Genomic DNA, 27,720 nt, shown 5'->3' with positions numbered 1-27,720 from the left:
ACTAACTTACATAACTGTGTTTACTTTTCACTTCAACTGGATGAATTAACAGCTGTCGTTGACACTGCTCAGATGGCCGTGTTCGTCAGGATGGTTTTTAGTGATTATACGATTAAAGAAGATCTTTTGAAGTTCATTCCACTGAAAGGACACACAACTGGACAGGAGTTGTTTTCTCATTTAAAAAATATTATTTCTTCTGAGAAAATTCCAATATCGAAAACGGTATGCTTGACAACCGATGGCGCTCCAGCTATGGTGGGTTGTGATAAGGGTCTGGTGGCGTTATGTCATGAAGATGAAACTTTTCCGTAATTTCTCTGTTACCACTACTATACACCAGCGAGCATTATGTGGAAATTTCCTGAAACTAAACGACGTTATGAAACTGGTGGTAAAAGTTGTGAACAAGATTAGAGCTCAAGTAGAGGACGGGTGCTGAAACGTTTTAATGATGTACTATCTGGCCTAGAGATTTTGGTTGGTTGGTTTTCTCGTGGTTTACAGAGAAATTAAACGAACTTAATTTGCAGCTTCAGGGGAGAGACAAAGAACTAGCGGAAATGATTTCTGATATAAAAGCATTTATCAAAAAGCTGGAGTTTTGGGAACAGACCTAATTAACAGCGATGCCAAACATTTTCCTATTCTTTCAGAAAAAATATCTCAAAATCCATCAGAACCCTATTATAGCAAATATCATGTAGAAATAGTTTCTACCCTGAAGAATAACTTCAAAATCGTTTTCAGGATTTCAACGAAATGGCTTTAGTAGCGAGAGTCTTGATAGACTCCAAGAACACTAGAATTTTTTCGGGGGAGGTACGTCTAAATTTCATTATTTATATTTAATTAATATACCTGCGTACATTCACATTAAGTTTAAAGTCGAAATACAGTATCATAGCATACAATTTTTGATTAAATTTTCAGTGTTTGTGATGGGGATTTTAAAACAGATTTAAATCGTACCTAGAGCGAAATGTACGTTTGAGCAATTTATAAATAGATTCCACATTTGTTATTTTCCCCGCCTTTTTGTAAAACATTTTATGGTTATGAATATAAGAAAAATTACGGGTATAAAATAGATCAACATTTTGTTCAAGGATAGTGAAAGTATTCAAATAGAGTATTCAACACAATACTGCAGGCAAGTGCTAATTATTTCTGTAAGTTTGGAATTTGGAATCAGTTTTGATTCATCAAAAGTAAAATTTAATATTGAGATATCTGATTGAGGATGTTTATAATAAAAATGAAACTAATTGTATGGCCACAATATTTATTAGTTATAAAAAGTAACAGAATAAAATTAAATGTGCGTGCAATTAAACTATTTTAGAAAATTTTCAAAGTTAAAGGTAAATACAATTGAATCTATTAAATTATACATAATAAAATATTTTTACACTGTTACAATAGAGACAAATTTTATTGCGATAAAACACAATAAAAAAAGTTCTTAAGTACATACTTTATCCCATGGTTAATTCAATTCAAATATTACAGGAATATAATAGGTTTTGAAGTGAACTTATTCCTTCAAATACCAGACGCTTGTTTACTAATAGTTATAATAAATTAATGTTTCACAAACTGTTATACCAGAGAGTTTGAAATCTATTATTGCTTGAAAAAATTTTTATCAATTCTAACGAATGTTGTAGTCTTCGCTACAATAATTACTTTGATATGTCTTATAAGAGACAGTGGCATTTATAGAAAATCTATTCATTATATTTGAACAGATGAAAAGTTCACGAAAAATGGAAAGTCGAGAATCCTAGAAAACCTAAGAATGCTGATGCCCTGTCTCAGAGACCATGGCTACCTGATTGAACAAACTACAGCTAGCTAGAGCAACATGGCGCAATTTAAATACTCTACACGAACCAAAGCGTTCAAGATAACCCGCAAAACCCGCAAAAAATGAGGATGGTAGGATAAATTTTCGAAAAATTTCGGCTCAACTCGACATTAAAATTGGTAGTTTAGATTTTATCATACACAAACACTTTTAATACTAGAAAATAATGGTGTATGGGTTACCAAACTGTTAAACTTCTAGCAACAATGCGTGCGGTTGGAAGTTTGTCGCCCCTTGCTGATGAAAAATATGGCGGAGGGGGGTGTGTTTTTAACGTGTCTAAAGAGTGAAGAAAGAAGGATACAGAGAAACTATCAAATCGTAGACGAAGGTACTTCAAGAGGATGGTCGATTAGGTTGAAGGAACGGAAACAGGACAGTTTCTTGCAATGAATATTGTCCTAGACAACTTGTAGTTATATGAGTCTGATCGCAATAAAGACGTTGGAAGAGGTATGTGACAGCTTCTATAGCATGATCTGCTAGGGAGGTGTCTAAGATATACATACAGCGATTAACGGCTCGATTCATATTTCCATGACCGAAATGAAAATAGTTTTTATAAGAAATTTATAAGAAATGTTTAAACCGTTACCTCAATTGGATATGACAAACAAATGCATCATTATTGTGAAGCCCTTTTTTTAATATTCGTTAAGGCTGTGTCTAATCAGGAGGCCATGCTATTCTGGTGAATAATGAATTAAACGTTTTTGAGTACCTCTAAAGGTGAATTTTGGAAGCAGTCAAGACGTTTATCAGAGTTTGTGAATGAATTCTACTGAAAACATGGGATGCACTTTCCATCAAATCACACATTGTTACCAAGATGTAGGGCAAAAAATGCAGTACGTTGAATCGTGCAGGAAGTACATTTACTAATATTACTAAACAAGCTCTTGATTTTTTTGGAAAATTGACTCCTTGCAAACTTGAACTCACTAATTATATTGGTACTTCAATTCTCTAGGATTTGAAATATGGAGAATATTGTGATAATATGCTTGTTTTGGAAGAAGGTATTTAGTACATTGTTAAAATTAATTTTGTCTAGTATAGTCCAAGCAGATCTCACCTCACAAATAATGAACAAAATAAGAGAGAAATTGCCTAAATAATAAAAACAAATATAAAATGATGCCTTCCTGAACACCCTTTGCGATTTAATATTTCTCAAAAGGTGATTCTGGAAGTTAAAAGAGCAGAAAAAGGAGTTTGGAACTAGTATAAAGCTTGAGCCATCATCAAGGTTAATATTGACTTGTTTTGACATTTTTTCCAACTCTTGAGATAAGTCTAGATATTTGGGCGCAAGCTTGGAGTACTTTGTATTTACTAAATTAATTCCAGACTTTGACGTATACCTACTGTATCCCGCTTCTTTTTGTGCAAACACTTTGTCTACTCTATGGTTGCCTCACTGTCTACTTTTAATACTTCTTTTTATAAAATCAATGAGAGAAGCTAAACAAATTACATTGAAACCTTTCTTTGGTGGCATTCAATGATTTCATATTCTTTCTATGATGAGGATTTTAGATGCGTTTGAGTCTTACATTTTAATCCCATCAGACTGTATAATGTACACACATCTTTCCTACAAACATGTACTCTCATTCAAAATATCCATATTATTAAGCTATTTTTTCCATATAAAGAAATTTCTAATAATGAAATTGTTGACTATACTGTTAAAGGATGTCAGCATCAACCAACAGGTTTAATGAAATTGAGTGAATTCTTATGAAACATATACCAATCCGATTTAGGTTCATTATTTATGCAACAGAGTGTAATAAATATTTCAAAGTCAATGTAAAATAAACCATCAAGTGATATTATTGTTCACATTAATTTTCTTCTTTGTGCCAATCAGCTAGCTTCTATTAGGGCTGATTGAGGGCCATTTCAATTTTCAACAGTTACAGCAACAAATAGTCATAAATTCGAATTTTGCGCCGCAGCAGCAAACGTATGAATGCCAGTGCACAGGAAGAGCAATAACTATCTGCATCTGATATCTGTTCCTCACCACAGACCTTTTTCAATTCTTAGTCCATCCACATTAACTCAGTACGCCACCGTTGTGATTAAGACTGCACAAAATGTGGGGTCGTCTCTTCTAACAGAGTAAAGCGTATGAAAAAGTTTTTTTATAACTGAAATAATTGGTCTAACTGATTTCAAAGGCAGCACATGTTATAGATTTCAATGCTCGACTATGGAAACTACCCTGAAGTTCACAAAACAGCTTTTTTGAATTATGTAACAGTGAAGGCTTCATCAGGCAAAATGTTTACAATTGGGATGAAACGAAGATGATTAAGAAAATGTTTTCAATAACTTTAAATTTCTAAGACTCGTGTTATATATATCGTAATTATCTAGGCTCGTGAAATATTCTGTAATAGAAAAAAATTTCCTTTATGGCTAATTACAACATTGTTGAATAGATAAACGATTTTATAGTAATTGCATGGAGTCAATTTTTATACATACTAAGAAAACTTCGATTGTTAATAACAAATTATTGAATTGCAACTATCTTATAAAAACCTACAACGTCGGACGTCAAGCTTTACATATTGGTACAAAGCGAGAAATATTTAAAAATATTATAACTATAATTGTGGTAAATATACAATGTACCTACTATTTTACAATTAAAGCTTTACAGCAATTCTACCACTTCGTGTTAGTGGCTGTTCTGTTTTGATATAGAAAACGGAGGATCTGTAAAATATTTTTATCACATTGAACATTTATAGTATCGCTATTTCACTTTGACGTTTTCTGTAAATTCTGTTATTTATATCATTGATATTGTATGATATGATATAAATTCTTTAAATTGTTTATAAATAAGGAGACGTGGGTTAAACTTGAATACTGAATTTTTATTCGATTATTTGCCAAAAAATAACTCTAGTGCGAATTTCTAGGAATTACTCAATAACAAATCGATATTCTTAGGTTTAATTTAATATATCTTTAGTAATAAGAGATAATATACATCCCATCTTTCCCATTTCTTTTATTTATTTCCTTCGAATAACTTTATTTCACAATTCTTGTAGTTAACTTGTGCTTCTTCACCCTTGGTATTTTTTATTGAATGTTTCTTTCTACCTTACCCATTTCGTTGTTTCTGTACATTTCCAAATTCTCAACTTCCCATACTCATTCTTTTTGCTTCCATTTCTTCTTCCTTGCATTTCTCATTTGTACTAAACATTCCATATTATGCTCTAGTAATTTTCTCATGTCTTGTCTTTTCTCCTTTGATGAATTTTTTTGGCTTGGACTATTCTTTATATCACAATATTATTTCATCCTATGCTATTTCCAGTTTTGGACGTATTTTCCTGTTTCTTGGATTTTCAATTTAAGTACAACATCATCTTTTATTTATTTATTTTCATATCTTTTTTATTCTTTTTGTTTTTTCTTCATTTAATTTAATCCATTATTAGGCTTTGTATCGTATATTTTCCTTTCTCTAATTTATCCTGATTTTCTATCTTTTTAGATCGTTCTTATTAAGTCATTTCTACCAATAATTTCATTTTTTGCAGTAGAAATTATCCGATTCAATGTCTCAGAATGGAACACACTTAGGAACTAATGGTGCTACATTATATATTAGTGGCTTTAGAAGAGTTATTATTTTAACTGCGTTTATGTTTACATTTTTCGTTACACTGCACTGCCATTTTCACGAGTAAATGTAAATGAAAAATCACTAACAAATCATAAACCTACCGTAAAGCTGCCAAATTATAAAAGAGTCCTTCTCATTAAGAGGAGACTTCTGTGATCTTTGCAAAATGTTTTCGTTAAAATAGATAATATCTAAGTGAAATATACTGTTAATTACAAACAAAATCTTATTTGAAGCACCTAAAGGCACTCCAAAAATTCTATTCTACCATAAATAAATTACTTTAATTACGAACACCATTAAAATTAAGCATTTAGAAACATATAAATCGAGAAATTACATATTATACATACGTCTAAAATCGTGCAAAAAAGAACAATGTATTTTGAATGAATGTTTCATTATTACACCCCAATAAGAGCAAAAAAGTACTTTTTAAATGGAATAATCATTATAACACTCTTTTTATTTGTATATTTATCAAATTTTGTGTTGTGTGTAAGGCCCTGTGATTGTAATAATGTTGTACTGTAATTAAGAAGTGTGAAACATCATCATCATTTTGCAAAATGTTTTTAAAATTTTGCGGTCCTTTTGTATTTTGATTTTTTCTTATCGAGTTTTTTTTATTTTATAATTTATGTTCGAGAATATTGATCAACCGGTTTTCAAATTCCAGCCACTGGTTTAATAAAAAAGATTAAAAATTTGAGAATAGCAGACGCGGTTTTTTATTAATATAAAAACTAAAATTCATTACAGCTATATCTTGCTATATCTTGCTGGCGCTTGTCGACTTCAGGAGTTATGCGATCTTCTAACAGATGTCGTGGAGGAAACCGAAAATATTCTTATAATAAATATTAGAGAAAGCAAAAACAAAACTTCAAGAAGGTTCACTGTAATTGATAATAAAGATACTTCGCCAAGTTTCTAGATCGTAACAAAAAATTATGTAATAGCGACCTTCAGAAGCAAATAATAAACGTTATTTTTAATAGATCGCAAGAAAAAATGTACCAAACTAACTGTTTTTATTAACAAGATTGAAAATATTCCATCCCTCATAGCACAATATTTAAATTTGCCCAACCATAAGTACTACACAGGGCACCGTTTTAGGCGATCATCTGCTTCTCTACTCACCGATTCGGAAGTAGATGTAAAGGTTTTCCAATAAGAGGTGTTATTTTGAACAGCCCGCTATTTCGGTAAATGTGACTTTTGAAGCTGTCATTTTTTGACATTTGACAAGTAGAAACTACGCCATTAATGAAAATGGAACGATACACGCTTCAACAACGCATTGAAATTATTAAAATTCACTATAAAAATGGTGAAAGTTTGGCAGAGACGGTTCGTAAAACTAAAACATTTTTGGGTCGACGTGAAGCACCTTCTCGGACCGCAATACAGTAATTGGTGGAAAAATTTGAGCTGTTGGCACAAGTTAGTGATGTGAAGAATAAAACCCGTGCACGTCGCTCAGGAACAACTGAGAATATTGCTGCTGTAGCCCAAAGTGTTGAAGAAAACCCAGGTTTGTTCATTCCTCGTCATTCTTTGGAATTAGCCATTCCACAAACGTCATTACACCGTATTTTGCATAAAGACTTGGATCTTAAGGCCTATAAAGTTCAGTTAACACAAGAACTCAAGCCGGCCGATCATCAACAACGTCGTGTCTTTGCTGATTGGGTCCTTGAAATGTATGAAAATGATCCGGAATTTCATCGAAAAATCATCTTAACTGATGAGGCCCATTTCCACCTTGGTGGTTACGTCAATAAACAAAATTGTCGAATCTGGGGCTTGGAAAACCCAAGAGTTATTGTTGAAAATCCTCTCCACCCTCTACACGTGACTGTTTGGTGCGGTTTATGATCTGGCGGTGTCATTGGACCTTACTTTTTCGAAAATGAGGCTGGAGCAATAGTTACGGTGAATGGATTGCGCTATCGAGAGATGATTAATGATTAATGATTTTTTATGGCCGGAATTGGATGGTATTGATTTAGACAACGTTTACTTTCGACAAGACGGCGCTACATGCCACAAAAGCAACGAAACCATCGATCTTTTACGGGAAAAATTTCCGGACCGTGTTATCTCTCGAAAAGGTGATCACAATTGGCCACCGAGATCTTGTGATTTAACACTTTGCGACTTTTTCCTTTGGGGCCACGTGAAAGATAAGGTCTACGCCAACAGTCCAGCATCGATTCAAGACCTCAAAGATGGAATTCGTGAGGCTATCGGGGACATAGGGCAGCCGCTTTGCAATTTGGTTACGGAACATTTCATGAAAAGGATATGGTCCTGTAAGCGCAGTCCAAGCAGCCATTTGGCTGATGTTGTGTTCCATTATTAACGGCATACCTTCCTCTTTATAATGAAATAAACATCCGATCATTTATCTCAAAAAATGGCATTTTTCTTTGCATATCAAAATAACACCTCTTATTGGAAAACCCCTTATTAGCAATGAACACACGTTGAGTGGAAATCTAATATCGTCGTAGAAGGTAGAATATTATTGAACATATAGAGTATCTTTGCCGTTACCCGCAGTTCATTGGGTAATTTATTTAACATAAAATTGTTCGATAGTTTACGGTTTCTTACGAAAGCCGCCTCAGTTGTTAACGGTGGCCATTTTATCTAGACGAAAATTGTGCTAAATTCAAAATTTCTCTACCCCGTTAAATTCTGTGTTAAACGAGTGGACAGTATGCCTGTGACCAGGGAAAAGTGATACAATCACAAGAAGAAGGATTAATAAACAAAAAATAAAATTTAAATGATTCTCTCTTCAGTTAATTTCGTTCTTATCAAAGTTCATTTTCACCCTCCGTTAACATTCTCTATTTTCGATGAATAACTTTATCCCCTCCGTTAAAACCTTTAGTTCGATTTTTTTGGCTTTTCTAATATATAAATATACTTGGAGTATAAAAAATGTAAATTTCAACATTTTTTTAAGAAATCACAAGGTCGACTCTCCATTTATTAAGAATTACCCAAATGACATATTTCATCAATATCAATATAACCATAACTAATTCCAATTGACAATTACTTCAAGTTTCAAGTTTATTTCAAAAATATTTTTTATTCCCAAAACCAACAGCTACAGAGAGCTCCATAAATTATGATTTTTTGAGTGGAAAACAAAAAATATATAAAATATAATAGGATTCATAATAAATACTGGAAATAACCACCTTTAGCTAAAATACATGAACGTAGCCCACGTGTCAGGGATTGCCGTACACGTTTAGAAAAAAAAATTAATTTTAGTCACCGCCTTTTAGAGGTGATATCTCGGAAAGGCGTATGCTAATGAAATTTTGTTATAGGAAAAACCCATCTTAATTTCATACGATCTATTACCTCCTGAATTTTGTCGCAGGAATATAGAAGCACCCCGTATTTCGTTCATCTAACTTGGCATGAAATAGTTATATTTCAAATGTTTGAAACTGTATTTGTTTTTATGTAAAATTCGTTGTAATGAGAAAAATTTTAATTAGAAAATACTATTATATTCAGTTTTTTATATATATTAAATATATTGTTGCAAATATGAAATGTTCAATATGAGGTATAACTAAACAATGAAAAAGATCAAAATATGCAATTTAAGAAGTACGTATGAATAATAATTTATCCATCAAAAACAGTGGAAAATAATTTGTAGTCCATGTAAGGAAGGTATCATCATAAATTTCAAGTACTTCAGTTCAAGCGAATTATGGTCCCTATAGTTTTTCTAGACAGTTACCTCTTATTATTTCTATAACAGTGATAACTTCAAAAATTTCAGAAGCTTTATTATCGATAACATTCTTATTAGCAAAATATGCAACAAATATTCATCTAAAAAAGCGTAGGTTGAACAGTTTGTATCCCTTTTTAACACATAAAACAAGATTTATTCTATGCTTTTGCTCATATTGCATTAGGAGAAGATAATTTATTCGAAATAAATGTATATCTTTATTAAAAAGTTTCCAAATACAGACACTTGCAAAGGACTTTGCCTACAGGTCTCGACTTTTTCATAGAATCTTTAAAAAAATATATAATTGTGACATTTTGCAGTTATCCGTTTATATGAGAAAATGTGATACTTAACAACTATTTTATATATTAGTAATGGCCTTTAAAAATAGTGCTTAACCTTCGGTGGATAAGGTTTAACGGTCTGCTGCAAATTTGAGTCTATCAAAAGGGAAACAAAACAGATTTTTCTAATTCTACTTTCCATCATAGGAATTATCGTTTTTAAATGTAACGCTCATTATTTTTCATGTCTATTGTATTCATCCATAGAAGCGCATACATTTTTTTCATTTAAGATTCAACATAAGTAAACCAACAGGGAAGTTAACAGTTGAACAACAATATATATATATATAGCCTTTACAACTATAAACTGAGAAAATACTACAACTTTCTTAATGTAAATAAATATATTTAAAAAATTATTTTTAATTAAACCAATGGGAATATGAAACTTTCCTTACAAAGGTAACAAAAACTATTCAACTTTCTTTCTTTCTGTTTAGAAACTTTCAAGCTAAGTCCAGTCATTCAGATCTATCTCGAAATGAGAAATGGTTAGCTGAAGTCGCATAAATGTTCATTTTGGCACCTCAGCGAATATCTCCAAGTCACATAAAATCTCATATCCGCATGTTACGATATTCAATATTAATGTCCCGAGTGCATGTCAAATTGTCGATAATTTAATTTTCTCGAGTGCGCGAATGCGCACAAGAGGAAATTATGAGACAATTTGACATGTACGAGAGGGCATTTTGGCAGACTATTTCCTGAGAAAAATTTAATTTAAAATAAACTTAATTCTGTGTTTAAAATTTGTCATTCTTTAAATTATACCGTAGTTGACGATCATCATATTGGCATTGAATTGGTATCTACGGTAACTTATTGACAACAGTTTTGTTCGTGAAAAAATATTTCAAAATGAGTTTACGTTTTGGGCAGAATTCCACGCAAGTAATAGACGCCGCAGTGGATAAATTAACTCCACTGAATACGAAAAAGTCGAGAGATTCTGCGTGGCGGCAGTTACTCAGCTTGCCAAGGTTGGGGTTTCAGAAAATCAAATTATGAAGGTTACCGGACACTCAAATCAGGCCTCGATAAAGAGTTACCTCCAAGTAAATAGTGAACACCACGAGGAAATTGTACAAAAAATGCGAAATGACAGTAGCGAAGTAACAATAAGAAGTGGTGGAAGCAGCATAGAAACACCATCGTCGGCCTCCAGTAAAGTTGTATATTCTAATTGCATTTTCAATAATTGTTCCTTTTCTTAAAATATAAAATTAAAACCAAATGATGTTTATTAATCCTAGACGAAAATTTGGCACTAGTGCAAATTATTGATAATTTGCACTAGTGCAGTATTATCGCTGAAATTTGATCGTTGCTAGGTAAACATAAAATATTACAGCTTTTTGGTTGGCTTAAATTTTTCGAAGGAAATAGTCAATGTAAAAAATCTTATATATATCTTCCGATGGCTTTAATTCTATTTGTTATTTATTAACTAGGTATGGAATGAAATTTTATTTTGTTTGAAACGTTTTTCTGTACATCAAACACTTACACAGTTTTTATCACAAAAGCACGTTTCATGTGCGTGCTATGATCATGAGTTGGCGTTAAGTGCCGACCACAGTAGTGCAATGTATTTGTCATTTGTTTTGGTACAGGAAGGCATTAAAAACAAGGAAAATCTTCGGCGTTCACGAAATCCCCCAAAATCAAAGTGGCAACTAAAGAAAGGAGGAAAAATAAGGAATTTCAAACAAAGCGAAGACAACCAGGTCGGCGGGTAAGATTATGTATACCGTATTTTGGGAACGACGAGAAGCGCTGTACTTGACCACTTGCGCATACAACGTTCCATAAATGCTACATACTACTCTAACCTTCTAAAACAACTACAAAATAGACGTGATTCAAGTGACTGTCTATCAATATTATAATGGATTACACTTTTCTCGCCTAACTAAAAAAAAAGAAAGTTACAATGACGAAGATGGTGAATTCCATTGGAGGTGAAACAAAAATGTTACAATTTTAAAATGAGCTAGGTTACATGATTTCCTGCGCACTTAACGTTCTATAAATGCTGCTTTAACCTTCTGAAAACATACATGAAACCCGTTTATCTTCTCCAAGATAATGCGCTCTCTTATACCACGTGTCTCACTCTCAACACATTCAAAATAGAATGGAAGATACTAAAACATTTCGTTATTACATGTTTGGGTCAACGACACACATGGCTGTTCGAGTTGTCTTAGGTTTTATTTGATGCCGGCATGTAAAAGCTTCCGGAGAAGTGGTTAGTTACTTTGTCTGCCTAACAATATCGTAATGAATTACTTTTATATCGCTTCACTAAAAAAAGAAAGTCACAACAAAGATGGTCAATCGCACTTAACAAGATATAAAAAAATGTTGATAGTTTGACTACCCTTCACCGCTGTTTACTTTGTTCATCATCATAACAACAAACAATAGAAAAACAGTGACAGCCCGCGAAAGCCCATGGCAAGATTATTTTTGCAATTAAAAAATTTACAAAATATATGTTTCCAAATCTTTAAACTCTCTATCCATTTCTGTCCTCTGTTCTTTCTCTGCACTCAGTTATTCCCACTCTTCTCAAATCCTATATTACCTCTCCTACCCATTCCTATTCGGCCGGCCTTTCCTTCTTCTAATTCCCTCTCCCACCATTTATGCTCTCTTGGCAATTTTGATTGCATTCACTCTGCACTTATGTTCCAACCACCTGACTCTTTGGGTTTAGACCATTTGCGTAAAATTAGGCTCGTGATATATTTCTTTAAGCTCAGTATTTGTTCTTCTCCATGACCCATTCTTTATTTTCACACCTCCCAATATTTTTTCAACACTCTTCTTGGTTAGCATACAGGACTCACATCCATACAGTACAGTCTGCCTGATAATTGTTTTGTACAATCTTATATTTGTTGCTTTGGAGGTTGCTTTAGCTTTAATAATATTACTCAAGGACCCATTATTCTACTACCCTTTGCTATTGAACTTTTATTCCTTGTGACCGTCCTAAAAGGTCTGTTTTCCATCTGATTCTCCTTTTTTTGTTGCATTTCCATGTATTTAGTTTAGAGCCACTCGTTCATACCTAGCTCTGACATTCCATGTTTCTATTTTCATTTTCCTTTGCTTAATTTTTTTTACTTGTTCGTTCAGATTCTAATTTCTTGTTCTTCGCCTGGCCGTTATGCTTCTCATCCCTTCCTTTATCCATAGTAACTACTTTTTTGGAAACTTTCTCTTCTCGGAGCCTTTTACCAAATCATTTGCCTCCTGGCTCCATTTCCAAACTTCTCCATTTATAATTAGTTTTCCGTGTCGTATTCTTGCCTTGTTTCCATCTCTCTTTCCTTCATTAACTCTTAATCTCTCTCTTTTATAGAGAGATCGTTATTAATATAAACTATCCCATCTTTCATGTACCGTAATTTGTTTTTGTTTTCCGATATCTTCATTTTATTTTCAACATCTTCTATTTCTATACACGTGTTTTTATTCCGATTTTTTTAGCTCTTAATCCTATTTCTAATTCGAGCTATTTGATTATAATATTTTCCATCGCTCGTTTTAGTTCCTTGCTGTTACCTGAGCCCGCTTGCTACACGGTTACTATTAAATTTTGTCTTTTGCTTTGTATTTTTAGTAAATGTTACCTTTTCTTTAGCTGCTTAATGATTTTGTTTTAATTAGAATGTTTTCTTTCTCCATATTTCAGTTATGTTTTTTTGTTTGTATTCGTTTGTTTTATTTCCATCATCAAGTCCTGTAGAATACCCTTCACTTCCTCCATGTATGCTACTTCTTTTTCTATTATTGGTTCTTCCGGTGGTTTTTTTTTTGGTAGTTTCACTCCTTGTAAAGGGGCCTGACTTTCTTTGTCTCTTTTTCTTTCCAAAACTTCTTCTATGGTCTCTATTTCGGCAACTATTCTCGCCGCTCATCTTATTTCATCATTTGTATCAAAAATCCGCGAGGTCGTTTGGTAACGTGTCGTTTGGTTTTTGTCCTTAATAAACCTTGATTCACTTTAATGCCGTAACACAGGAATTCCTGCTGAATATATCGCTTTCATATGTTGAAAGGTGATAGGCGAGGAATTATCTGTTATGTAAATAGTAATACTTTCTCAACATGGGTCACACATAATGTTGACTAAAAGAATTGAAAGCGGACAGTGTAGTGAGGCAACAAATTGAAATTTATATAAGCGAGGAAGACTCAAAATATCATATAATCCGGAGTAATCTGGTATAAAAGCGGCTCATATAGTCAAAAGGTGTAGGGTATGCTTCATTTCATTCAAATCACCCAAGGCCTGGGTACAAGAGTCACAAGTGCATCTAAAAGGCGGACGTCATGACCAAAAATCTGCGTCAATACTATTAGTTGGACCCGAAACATTTTGTAGCAATACAAACTCTAGAAATTAAGCAGCCACAAAAGTATTTCTGGTGGAGGAAATCAGCAGAGCAAAGACACATACTAATAATTTAGTCTCCAATAGATCTGAGAAGGTCGCAGTGAAATAGATCAAAAGCCACCTTGAAATATATCTGTAAGTATAACTTATATGGCATCAGCCCAATGCACTTTTTTCTAGAGTTAAATTTTTCTCGGATTTTTACTGTTTTGGAGCTTGATTACCTCTCTACTGTATTTTTGAATTATAAACATTCTATAACATTGTTTATACTTAGTTTCCTTGCAGCCTCTTCACAAAATTTTATTGATACTGTGTTGATGTGTACCAACTAAAATGCGGATAATATTGTATGTGACGCCCCGTTTTCATATCTTTTTTCAAGTTTAATATTTCTTTCCTTTGTCTTTAAGTAAAAGTAGAACCCGCGACCTGGTAAGATCTACCCTTAGATTAATATCAAACCATCTAAAGAATGAGTGAGACAAGTCAACTGCAAGACAAAACAACAGTTTATAGAGTTGGACAACCCAAGTTCTCCCATAAATCCCAAAAAATAGTAAACCTTGTCTGCAAGAAAGCTTATGAGGACTATAATGGAAATTATACTAGATGTTTTGAGATGAAAGACACAATGACTCAAGAATATAACTTACTATATAAATAATTATTATTTCTTATATTCGAATGCATGAACAGATGAAAATAAAATATCAAATTACAAACTATTTGTAGGGAATATTTCATATTCTGATATATTTAATCAATTTATACAACTTAATATAACAGGTTAACAATTTTCTTATTTCAATAAACAAATGAAAATAATAATACTGATACCTTATACACAAAAATATATATAGAATAAATAATATTATTGTCATTTTTTAAAACTAAAAAATATCCGAAGACTAGATATTCAGGAATAGTATGAATATTTTAATATCACTTTTAGATAAAGGTTGATAAGTTTCTACCTACGGAAGAATCTAAAAAAGCCTTTGCCTTTTTCTATAGGAGGTGCCATTAACATCGGCACTTGGTTCTTATGAGTGATACGTATCTGAAAAGAAATACGCTTAGTTATTATTTTCTAGTTTAATATTGAGTATTATCATGCCAAAGTTCTTGAGAATGCTTACAAATTCGATATCATTGGCACAATATAGGTAAAGAAATATATATTTATCGTTTAACACATACTGTAGTTGGCGGTTGCATCCAAGGCTCCCCATCGATCTGCATAGGAAAAGTCTTTTTGGTTTTTATCAGAACTGAAGAACATTGAGCCAATCGTCGACCACTAGCCCTTAGTCCTGTTCGCACTTGTCCCATATGCAAACAATTTTCTAGACCTATAACCTCTATCAATCCATCTCCAATATCTGAAATAAAATTTGATCCGAATCAATTAAATACTTTTGAATCGATGTGAATCTGAGAATAATTATTTATTATAGTATTGAACGTGTATGGAGATTAAATAGAAACACTTCTATAAAAATTTAGGAATGAGGAGATGATACTATATTATTTGCTTTCCATTTGCACAATTTTAACACCCAATCGAACACATGGGTGCGCAAAACTTAGAACGCATGTTTCTTGCGAGTTAAGCTGATGAACGTCGAGTCTATGGGTTTCGTGTATATAGTGCTTAATAAATTGGAAAGCGACTATTATAAAGTAAGTACGTGTGAGAATTATTATAGGTGGCATGGCAAATTACATTTTAAGTCTGTCAGCAGAATGAAAAGGCGTCTAGTAATTTTATCATTTTATTCAATAAATCATTTTTCAAGTGACTCAGATGACGATTTTTGAGTGCTTGTAAAATGTGAAAAACAAACATAAGTCGATGTTTAGGCTACTAATACCTCTGAGACTAGATACTAATGTCCGGGAAAACTATTCCAGCAAACATTGGAACATTTTTTATTCTCACTGAAGATCAAAAGAAGTTTTTGACAGATATAAGTTTAAAATTTGACTCATACTGATCACCAAAGAAAAATGTTATTTCCGAAAGGTTTGTTTTTAAAAGCATTAATTTATAAAAAAGAAAGGCAGTTATCTGGTTTCTTCTTGACAGAATATTTGATGCTTACTTAAATTAGCTATATATGAAATTTGAGAAACAAAACAACTGATGATATCCGAATGAATTGACCTGTGACAATATTCTTTAGACAGTTTGTTGATACGAGTTTTCAATAAAATTGAACTTCAAAATTTTGTTAAGAAACCCTTAATACCCGAAATCTAATGGGTTAGCCGAGAGTCTCTATAGATCACATTGTGATGTAAAGATAGAAAATAATAGTTGATTTAGAAATGATTAGGTGGTGAAACAAAGGAATCAACCGAGGCTGAAAATTCCATCAGGTTAATAATTCACGTCAAGTACGTATAACAAAAAACTACTTAATTCACTAAATAAATTGATTCATATCTTGCGGATAATTGTAACAAGTTGTCTTGAAAATCTTCTAAATATTCAGAAGGAATTTCGAGACATGCTAAATAAAATGAATTTGCATTACCTTGTATCGCTACACTAAGGTCTACAGAATTAAAACTATTGGTACTCAGTTCCTTTTGTCTCTTTTTAGACTTTTTTCTTCTTGTACTGGAAAGATGCTCTCCCCAAAGATTAGCTCCGCCATGAGTATAAGGAATATTCAATAAAGCTATTCCTTGTAAAGGAGGTCCATTTGCAAGGTCCAGACTTTGATCATCACACTGAAATATCGATATTTGATTACTTTGTTTGATATTTCAATCAAGGTTAAACTGAAGAAAACTAAAATCTTTCGAGTGTTTATGTTTTGGAGGAACTACCAAACATGAACTACATTTAATTGATATTATTTTATACTACGTTAACAAATGAATACTGAAAAATATGCTGCTAAATAACGATAACAGTTCAAAGAATTGAGAAAAGTTAAAATTGGACTAACTAGAAAGTATATTTGGTATTCAACAAATAGGAACATTTACAACAAACGAAGGGAAACGAATAATAGTTGAAATGAAAAAATTTATCCAAAAATTAGAAATTATGCAAGCTAGAAAAACAATATTTGAATTGATGGAAAGATAAAAATTGACGTCTCGACGTTATCAAAAACTATGTATTCATCATCGGGTATATAGAATATAGTAAACAGGAATATTGAGTTTTCAAGTTTTGTAGATTGGTCGTTATATACATATAACGTGGAATTTTCATAGGTTATTTAATTATGAATAAAGGTTCATTTTTATATACCTATTTATTTATGGGAAATTGGCTCGGCTCGGGATATATACTAAGTATATATGTTTTTGTTGATAAATTGTCTTGATTCTAGATTTCTTCTGATGGGAAATTATATTTTAAAACATGTGAAGAATTGACGTTTCGACCTATTTTGGTCTTTATCAAAATATTTCCAGATTTGATTATTGAAATTTTGAAAACATTTATGTTTCCACCTTATATTAAAATAAAATATAATATTAATCAGAGCGATCTTAAATCAAGAAAATTTAGCAACAAAAATATATATTTCTTCAATTTTCTTACTTCTTAGACCTTTAATGTTTTGTTGATGAATATTTTTGATTGCAAATTTATAACTTATATTATTTTATAATTTGATAAAGTCAGAAATCGTCAATACTTTATACTTTAAAACAAATTTTATATCAAAAGAGACCTAACATCAAGTCAACTTTACAACTAATTCCATTTGAAAAGTTTTTCGACACAAAAGTGGGAACCGGCGATAGAATAAATTAAATAGAATTATATGAATACTTACAGTAATTTCAATATGTTCGTGAAGATTTTTACAAGATGCTGAAAATTGTTCTGAAGTAGCGTATTCAAAATACCATAATTTATTTTTCATTCTGCTGTTGAATTTTTCAGGGTTCTTCTCTCGTTCTAGATGAAATTTCACACATATAGCAGCATCCTAAAAACATAATATTTCATTTGCTCATATACGGATTGTACAAGACAACTAATTTTTTTTCTGATATGTGTACATACACTATACAGTGCGATAGATAAATTCCTGTAATAATTATATAAAAATTAATGAAATTTAGAAACTGAAGATTAAGTTTTGTAAAGCTCCTTATAAGTAATAATAAACGTATTCGTCAAAGACGACCTCGGAAGGTTTTGTAGGGAGCGAACCTCTTTCCAAAGATATTGAAAAAAAATTATACTAATATTATTTGCGTTAAGTAAAGTTGTAATTCGTTTTTCTTAGTTTGACGTTTGTATAATTGTGAAAGTTTTTATACATTCAATAACTTGTGGTTGGTCGATCGTTCAATTGTTTTAGTAGTTCTTGGCATATTCAAAATTTCAAAATTGTCTTTATCTAAAGGCCACTTGCACCGTAATTTAAATAATGGTTTAAATTTAAATTTAAATGGCTTAATTCTGTTTTTTGTATGGCACCATGTGTTAAGCCAAGTTTAAAAGTCTTTAAACTATCATTAGATTCAACCTCCTTAACTGGTGGCTTAAACTAATATAATTTTCAGCTGTTTCTAACCTATAACTAGGTAATTTTGTGTTGAAGAACAGCAGAAGCAATAATTATCGCTATAGATATTTCACAATATTATTGTCTCTGCTCTCATCAGTATCAAGGCATTCTTCTGGTTTACTGCGTTGAAAGAATTCTAAAAATGGCAACAGTAAAAACTGCAGAAGAGATATATGAAGATGATCTTGATTTTAGACCCTAGAAGCCAACGGTTATAAGAATTTTGGAGCAAATTGAGGATAGTCTCTTATCCATTTCACTTCGTCTTCCAGCAGCCATAGATTAAATTTTTTATTATATTTAAATTAAATTTAAATGTTGCTTTCGCTGTAATATCCCATGATCCTTGCTAGAGTTCAAATTGTCGTTGAAATTATTTGTGAATAATGGAATTTTCCATTGTTTTTGATGTCTATTGCTCTTTGATCCAAAGTTCCCATATCCTTTACCATGAGTTAATAGGAAATTGACTGGTTCCAAATTCCTACTATAATGGTATCTATATTTAAAATCACTTTGTTTTTGAATGATTATATTATTTTAGAGTAATAATTTTAGAGTAAACAACGAACTCTCCAGTAAAATGCCAGGATCAGACAAGGAGATAGTCTCAGCCCAATACTCTTCAACATTATAATGGACGAAATCATAAAAGAAGTCAAAACGGCAGGCAGAGGTTACAGAATGGGAAAACATGAATTTAAGATAGTTTGCTACGCTGATGACGCGGTTGTGATATCCGAAGATGAGGATAATCTGCAAAAACTGCTACACAGATTTAAAACAGTTGCAGGAAAATTCAATATGATCATATCGACACAAAAGACACAATCCTTGACAATAGCGAGAGAACCAAGAAGATGCAAACTGGCAATTTATAATAAAAGTGTAGAGCAGGTTATGTCCTTTAAATATTTAGGGGTTAACATCACGAGCAATAGAAACTTGAAACAAGAAGTCAAAACGCAAACAACAGCAGCATCTAGGATATCGGGATTCCTTCGAACCGTGATATGGAGGAATAAATTTTTAAGTATCGAAAGCAAAACACGGATATATAAAACTTGTGTCAGACCAGTAATGACATACGCCATAGAAACGAGGGCGGAGACTGCAACTACTGAGCGGATTCTCAGAACGACCGAGATGAAGACATTACGCTCAATCACAGGGAAAACACTAAGAGACAGAATAAGGAGCAATGAAATTAGAAGAAAGTGTGACGTTCCGGATATAGTGAGATGGGCCAGAACTAGAAGAAGAGCATGGAGAGATCATGTCAATAGAATGGACTACGATCGACTGGCGAAAATCGCAAAGGAAGAGAGACCCAATACAAGTAGACCGCCTGGAAGACCACCAAAGCGCTGGTATGAAAGCTGGTCCTCGGAGTCACAACTTAGACTGCCTCTTTGAAAACACAAGACATAGTCTTAAAATAAGAAGAAGAAGAAGAAGAAGAAGAAGACATAATTATCCGAGACATACAAAAGAGCTGTATTCTCGCAAAACTTGGTGGTTGATCCGTACATAGATTCAATATAAGGAATAGTGACTCATTCCAAGGAAGTAACTTTTTTTATTATAAAGATTTAAATAAACTCTTCTATTTCTCATGATTTTCACTTTCTACCGAGAAGCTATCATTGCCTTGTTCTTTACCATGATTGGATAATTCATAACTTTCGAAAGGAATTATCCTGGAATTTTATTTAACTTTGGAACTTTTTGCTGATGTAACCATATGTAATGACGAGACAATAAAAAAATTAGACAATCAAAAGGAACTATTATATGAAATAACCATTGAAACGCGTATGAGTATTTTTCCAATTCTTGAGCAAATAAAAAAATCGATCGATAAGTAGTTTTAATCATTTCCTTTTAATCCATATAAAATTTATTAAATAATCTACTCTTCTTTACTGGTAATTTGACTGTATGAAGGGTTTCCTAATAAAGTTTGTATTGGATATATGTATCATCAAAAACATTAGGGAGGATTATTTTGGGTTTGCTGTTGCCTATATTATGTGCGTGTTTAGTTTTTCCTTTTATGTTGGGAGAGCTACTTCTGCCATGGTATGTAGATATCAAATGTCCGTCATGCCGAATTGTTTTGTTGATTTGTACGTTTATTCGTTCCTTTGTTTCTGATAACGTTTTCCAATTTTACAATGATATTAATTAGATATATTTTTTCATCAAAAGAAAAATGATCTTACACTTTATGCATTCATTGTATTACGTAAATATAGTTCTCAAGATAGAAAAAAAATATGAGAAAATTGCTTGTATAATCTTAAAATTTATGATTTGGAGATAGGTGTTTGTGTCAATTCATTAAATTTTAGAGAAAATTTCCCCAGATCGGTGACATAACATAACTTATGATTTGTACCGCCTGTTATTTTGAACAATGGCTTAGAGATTATGGTGAAAGTGGGCTTAAGTAACAAAGTAATTTCTAACTCGATTCGGCCATATCGTTTCGAGTTCGGAAACGGTCTCCTTTATAATTTTTTTTAATAAATTGTTTAAATTTGGCGATTTTCCGTCAGAATTTCTATTCCTTTGCTATTATATTTTGAAATTATTCATTTAGTTTCCATATATGTTTCTTAGGTCCTGTTTTTCAATTTATGTTTTCCTCAGCTTTGCCAGATTGGACTACAGAAAAAAAACTAAAACACCAACAGCTACATCAGTAACAAATGCAACAAATCTACCAACCTCAACCACAGTTGAGTAACAAACAACCTGGTCTTTCTAAGATAAGTTTCCTTTTCGTACATTTTATTCTATAAATACTTGCTTCCTTAAATTCATAGTCAATGTTTTTTTTTGTTTTTTGTCAACAAATATATTGTTGCAGAAACTGTTTGTTTTATGTTTTCCAACAATGCATTCATATACGAAGAATAATGTACAAGGATAGTTTTATTTTGTTCGGGAGATGCTATTTTTTCACAAGTCGTTTCCATCCCCGTGTTACTATTAGGCAAAAAGCGGTACAAAATATATTTAGTGAAAATTGTCTGCACCATGGACTGCATGAATTTTAACATAGGTAAAATCGAAAATATATTTGAAGTAATATTTCGATAAAACAAAGAAAATTTTTTTTTATATTCAGCATCTCCACAAAAAATCAAATTGCAACTTTACGCAAAGAAACTTGTGCTAGCCTTATTATGGGATGCTGAAGGTGTTCATTATGCCAATTTAGTTCTAAAATACAGGAGATAAGGAAGAAAAATTCCAAATAAACGTTACATAGAGTTGTTCTCTTTCATCAGAATAACGTAATCAATCACAAGTCCGCTATTGCAGCAGCTGCAAACACTGAATCAGTCTTTGATTTTGTTGAGCAATCGTCGTATTCTCTATATATGGAGGAACTGCCAAATTTTGAGATATTATAACAAAAAAATTATTGTACTAACACAGTTTTTCGATTTCGAATGATATGGTAGATGAATATATGTATGTTTGATTTCCTACAACCCACGTTACTGCCTATATGTTTAAAAGGAATATATTTTGGGTTGCATCCAATGAAATCGTTGAAAGTGAGAAAGTCGGTTATTAACAGGGGTTATTAATAAACGATTTCAAGTGCGTTTAAATATATCATAAATGGAAATGGAAAAAATCAAGCACACAAATCTATAGAAATGAAAAGCGGAAATATACCTTATATATTAAAAAAATTGATGATTTCTATTCCGAGTCCGTTCAGGCGTTCTACCCAACCGATTTGCATAATTTTTTTTTCAATGAAAGGTATTGATGCACAGATCAGCCATCAACCATCGGATTTCATCTAATTTTCACCATTCTCAAGTTATACTCAAATGCGATTTCCCCCTGTACATTACTTATAGGAGTTTTTCACATACACATGTTCTATCCTCAATATCTCATGTTATATTCAAGATAGAGACTTCGTTTTGGTTTAAGAACACTCGCTGAAACATCCTCTTTCTTTTTTCTTTTGAGTTTTTGAACACTTAAATCGGTTGAGTTGGAGAGGAGCTAGGCGCGGACATTCAATGTGGAGTTATGGATTTTTGCAGGTTTTTCGCAATTTTTCTACATTCAAAGATCTATATCTCAGGTTCTAATATAGCTACAGAGTTCGTTCTTTTCTATTATAATGATTTCTGATACTTATTTCATGGATTCGATGCGAGCGAAGCCGCGGGTAAAAGCTAGTATTAGTAATAATTTAATTACTTCAATTTAATAACTTTCAATGTTAATATTAGTTTATAGAATATTATGTACAAATAGCAATATATGAGTGAATGAGTTTTGAAAAATCTTATGACTTAATACTGCCTATTTGAGATTTTAGTTGTGTTCTATAGGATTGTATGTAATTCTATGTAATTTAGTTGGATAAACAAGATTTATTTGATATAAATATAACGATTATATGCTCATTTCTAAATAATCTATTGAGCCCGAAATATAGAAAATTTTACGTTTTCAAATTAATTATATTATTAATTGCTAATTTTATACTTACTACTCCAATAGAAAAATAATTATTGATGATATTATAAGGTATTCTCGTATCGGGAATTTTTTGATCTGGATCTGGAGGTGCTGTATCATATAAATCTACCATCCATCTATCGAGCATCACCGAAGACGCTCGAGCGATTTTATGTAACATTTTATGTATCGATTCTCCTTCGTACCCTCCACCCCATCGAAGGCATCTTGCTAAGTCATTCCCCGTTCCCAAAGGGATAACTGCCACTGCTGGTTGACACTCCAACTCAATTTTATCTACAACACAAAATTTATTAGAGATATTTTTAAACGGAAACTGTGGAGATATAATAGAGTGGAGATACATAAACAGCTATTTTCCTATTTTTACAAAAATGTTCGTAAGAAAACGATATTGTACAGAATTTAAGAAGAGCTCAAGTTTATGTATTCACGAGCAAGTAAGACCGAATAGTGACCCTTGAATGCAAAATAGTGTATTTTAATAATACATATTTGAATATGCGAGTTACCGATGTTTTAAAACCAAAAAATAATTACCTCTTATTTTGTTTGAAACGCTTTTCATAAAGCCATATGGAGACAGGAAACCAAATTAATGGGTGAGATCCTGGTCAAGTAAATATGGCAATGAGACATTGAATCGTAAGGCCGCCGTTATACTTACATACGTTAGGCGGCATACTAAAGACGATGGGCAAGTGAACAATTTTATTATTATTAGACGGCGAAAGAAAAAAAAGAGCAAATATAGTGTCCACCCTATTAACAAAGTACGTAATAAATATGGGGAATACCCTCATCTCTATCGAGATATCAGAATCCGCGTAAGAGGTTCTTAGAATTTATGCGGATTTGATTTCATTTCAACAAAGATCGAAAGAAATTTAAAGTAAAGAAGAACCTGCAAGATGCCAATCTCTTCTGAGGAAAGTTTATATGCAACTATAAGATATGATTTTAGACTTTATTTATCCAAATATAATGAACATTTTCTGCAAGAAAAAATAAAAATTACCCTTGATTACGTAACTATAAAAAGATAAAATGTGTAGTATCATAGTGTTGCTCAAATCAAGAAAATAATATTGATAGATGTATCCAGTTATAAACTGCATGTCATATTAAATTTGCTCATGCTTCTTAAGGGGATCGTTGTCTTCTATCTGGAGCCTTCCTCTTGATTCGAGCATTTTATTAAAAAGTCATTTAAAAATTGTATGCTGCATTATGAACATTTTGTATGCTGTCTCCCTTTTGGAATAGTGTTTGGACATTGTTGGAAAGCACATGTGGTTACACAGAGATATGAAAGTGTACTGTCAACGTTGCGTGGCGATGCCTCCTGAATCTGTCAACATCACAGACGCGGGTGAAAGTATAACAACTACATCTAAAAACAATATAAAACAGAGGCAGATGACGTTGCCTGATACCTGCCGCCTGTCGTTTGACGCTAGGAAAGACAAAGTCGACTTAGCTTAGTCGAATGTGAACATGCATATACGTGACGAAAGAAAACTGCAGTCGTTTCATCTTAAGATCAGCATCAAAACTTGTCAGCAAATGAACATAATATTGACCAGTTACCGTTTTCCTTTTACGCAAACAAAAAATAAAGCTTACACATTACACCTTTTATGGAATTCCAAAACAGTTCCTCTGAAGAAGTCCAGTGTTTCGACGTCATTCTTATTTCTAGGGTTCAATGGTGTACTCAAGTTTCATCTACTATAACATATCTACAATTATCATCTCATTTGAAGATATCTCAGCATTCATTTGAATATTTTGTCAACGAGAAATTGATCAGCATTAGGAAATCGCGTTTTTGGTTCATGCTTACTAAATATACTTGGCTATCTCCTCATATTGCTTTTTGCAAATTCATCAGATTATTAAACACTATGCTAATATATATATAAACACAAAAACAATATTGCAATGTCAATTATGGTTTCAAAAAATGTGTTAGCTCACCCATAGTTTCTAATACCCATCCTACAGTCCCGTCTCCTCCACAACATACAACTTTGAAATTAGGGACGTCTTTGAACATACTAAGTCCCGCCATAGGACCATTTCCACTTCCTAGTATATGTACTTGTCTCGGATTAAGTATGTATTGGAATTTTCTAAGAATTCTGGAGCCTTGTCGACCTCCAGATTTCGGATTGATAAATACCAAAAGAGGCACGGAATTCGGAGACGTTGTAATTTGAAACGACAAGGCTGGTTGTTTGTTTTGTGATATGGAACCCTACGAAAAAACCCATAATATATAAGGAGCTGACACTATCCTATAATTATTGTTAAGGAAAAAATTTGTTACCCAGTTTCAAAATAATATTAAACTGTAGAAAATTCAATTTATGATCATCTTCAATTTGTTAGTAGTTAAATCATATTTACATAAAGTTTTTATCAGGAGAACTTGAAAACCCTATCAATGATCTTGTATATTGAATTGAACTTCTTCAGGTACAGAAACTTGTCTGCTACACACAAATTATCGATACTTAATGTGATTTTATATCCATCCCACCTAACTTAGTTCCTCCTAAGCCAACAACTATTTGACTATCGTGAAGTTTAGTCAGTTTTTCAACACGCTTCGATAGATTCGCCTGTGTATCAAAATTTTAGATTAATTTTCCCTTATTTGGTAACGATTCAAAATATTGCACATTTATAAGTACCGATGAGAATAATTTAATATCATAAATTTGAACCATTGTGTTGCAGGGACCGAGTTGTAGAGCATACTTGGTATAATCAGCGGAATTCTCAAACAACAATTACAACGTCCCAAGAGTTGCACACAAAGCGAGTTTAAAACTCGAGAACTTTCTTCAGTATCCCTTTCTGGTTTCGACTCCATATTTTGAAACTTTTGTCGTTATAATTTTATTCATTGAATTAAATTGTCTGACATATCAGCCCCGATTTAGTTTTGATATTTCGATTGTGCTGTGTTTTTTGTTATTAGTTTCTTCTATCTAAATGTGCATGTACAAACAATAATTATGACATCAAGACAAATTGCTATTTTTCGACACTAGCAGCAAGCATAAAAATACCGATTTTCCTCCCATGAAAAATTAATTCGTCTGCTTGGATACTTGTGAACATATTCAGTTTCTTTTTATACATAAAGAAGTACAGATTGTCTTATTTCCTGAGCATTACCTATAGCAGGATGAGATAACATGCTGCGAGTTCTGGGAGACGACTTAAATTGTCGCATATAACTCTAGTTCGTACACAACATTCCGAAACTAAAATCTAAAAGAACCAAGAGCTGAATGATAATTTCACTACCCTACAGTCTCGACACCAAAGAATGCCTCTCGAATAAGGATGTCAGAAAGGATGAAAACGTCTCACGTGTCAGCAGCGTCAAGATTAAGAAATCATAAACGCTGACATATTACAAAATGCAAAGTAAAAATGATAAAAGGAATAATAAAAAGTTCCCATCACACTTCAAGGAAAAGATTGAAGCCTTAATATAGTATAGTTGAAAATATATTTCAATATTTTAAGCCTTCATCTTTTATCAATACTTATAGAAGTGAAAATATGAAAAATTAGAAAATTTTGAACATCAAATTAAATGCACGAAATCAAGGTATCTTTAATCTAGATCATTGTCGCTAAAAGAGTTGATCTTTCTTTTGCCAAAGGGAAGCTAGAATGAAAAGTGATAATTTTATATCAAAATGACGGTTCTGTGTGAAGCGTTGCCTAATACAAAATTGTGTTACAAAATTGTGACAGAGCGGCAACTTTCTATCAACATGTTAAAAACTTTTTTATTTTCACAAGAACTCCTCAAATGCTCTGCACCTTCTTCAAATATTGAAAGTAATAATAAAGTTATTGATATCAGTAATTTAATTCCTTGTTCCAAATAGCCGTAAAATCCGGTCTTCTGACACAATAAAGACTAACCACCTGAATTCTCATATAACAGTGTCCCTAACTATAAGAATGAAGTTACTCCAAAATTAAAATTTAATAATTAGTGGAACTAATTATAGACTCTATGGCTTATAAAGTCATCGAAAGATACCTGTTTCGGAAAATTAAAAATTCAAATTTTTTCCTCTACATTCTTATTATTCAAGCCTGTGATAAATAATTTGGGTAATATACATCTATGTGGAATGGGAAACAGGTAAATTTGTTCAAAATTTTCATTATTCAGTTTTGTGAGTGGAACATTTTTTCACAAAAATAATATGGTATTTGAATTCCGCCACCGTATTGGAGAAAAATCAATCAAATATATTATTGATTTTCATAAAATATTCTTTACATTACTACGATTGGTTGCAAACAATTCAATCGTTTATTGAAGGGTGAATATTTTGTGATCATTTTGAATTTCATTACAGCAGTCTATTCTTTTCCCCGAATAAATTACAAGTTTGTATTGGAAAAATATAAACCCTCTCAGAATGGTTGATATCGACATATTTCATTAGTATTGAATCTCGCCAATGCGTACTCAATTGAAGAAATATTCGTTAACAATACGAGAAAAAATAGAGGAAGACATAAA

General features: G+C 32.2%; 1 protein-coding gene across 3 annotated transcripts in view; it reads right to left on the bottom strand.

The window, feature by feature from the left end:
• Window positions 1-1,268: 1,268 nt before the first annotated feature.
• Window positions 1,269-27,720, bottom strand: part of LOC130896169 (diacylglycerol kinase 1) — a 324,802-nt gene continuing 298,350 nt past the window's right edge. For all 3 annotated transcript variants that reach the window (XM_057804080.1, XM_057804081.1, XM_057804082.1), the window contains 6 exons: window positions 25,134-25,413; window positions 23,164-23,429; window positions 17,886-18,041; window positions 16,620-16,818; window positions 15,280-15,461; window positions 1,269-15,139 (listed from right to left, as the gene is read on the bottom strand). In XM_057804080.1, the coding sequence (XP_057660063.1) occupies window positions 15,050-15,139; window positions 15,280-15,461; window positions 16,620-16,818; window positions 17,886-18,041; window positions 23,164-23,429; window positions 25,134-25,413 (1,173 nt within the window). In that variant the 3' untranslated portion in view covers window positions 1,269-15,049. The remainder of the gene's footprint in view (window positions 15,140-15,279; window positions 15,462-16,619; window positions 16,819-17,885; window positions 18,042-23,163; window positions 23,430-25,133; window positions 25,414-27,720) is intronic.

The sequence above is a fragment of the Diorhabda carinulata genome, chromosome 7 (genome assembly GCF_026250575.1).
Source record: "Diorhabda carinulata isolate Delta chromosome 7, icDioCari1.1, whole genome shotgun sequence".
Lineage (NCBI taxonomy): Eukaryota > Metazoa > Arthropoda > Insecta > Coleoptera > Chrysomelidae > Diorhabda > Diorhabda carinulata.
Note: the sequence above shows the minus strand (reverse complement) of the source record. Positions and strands in the feature narration are given on the sequence as shown.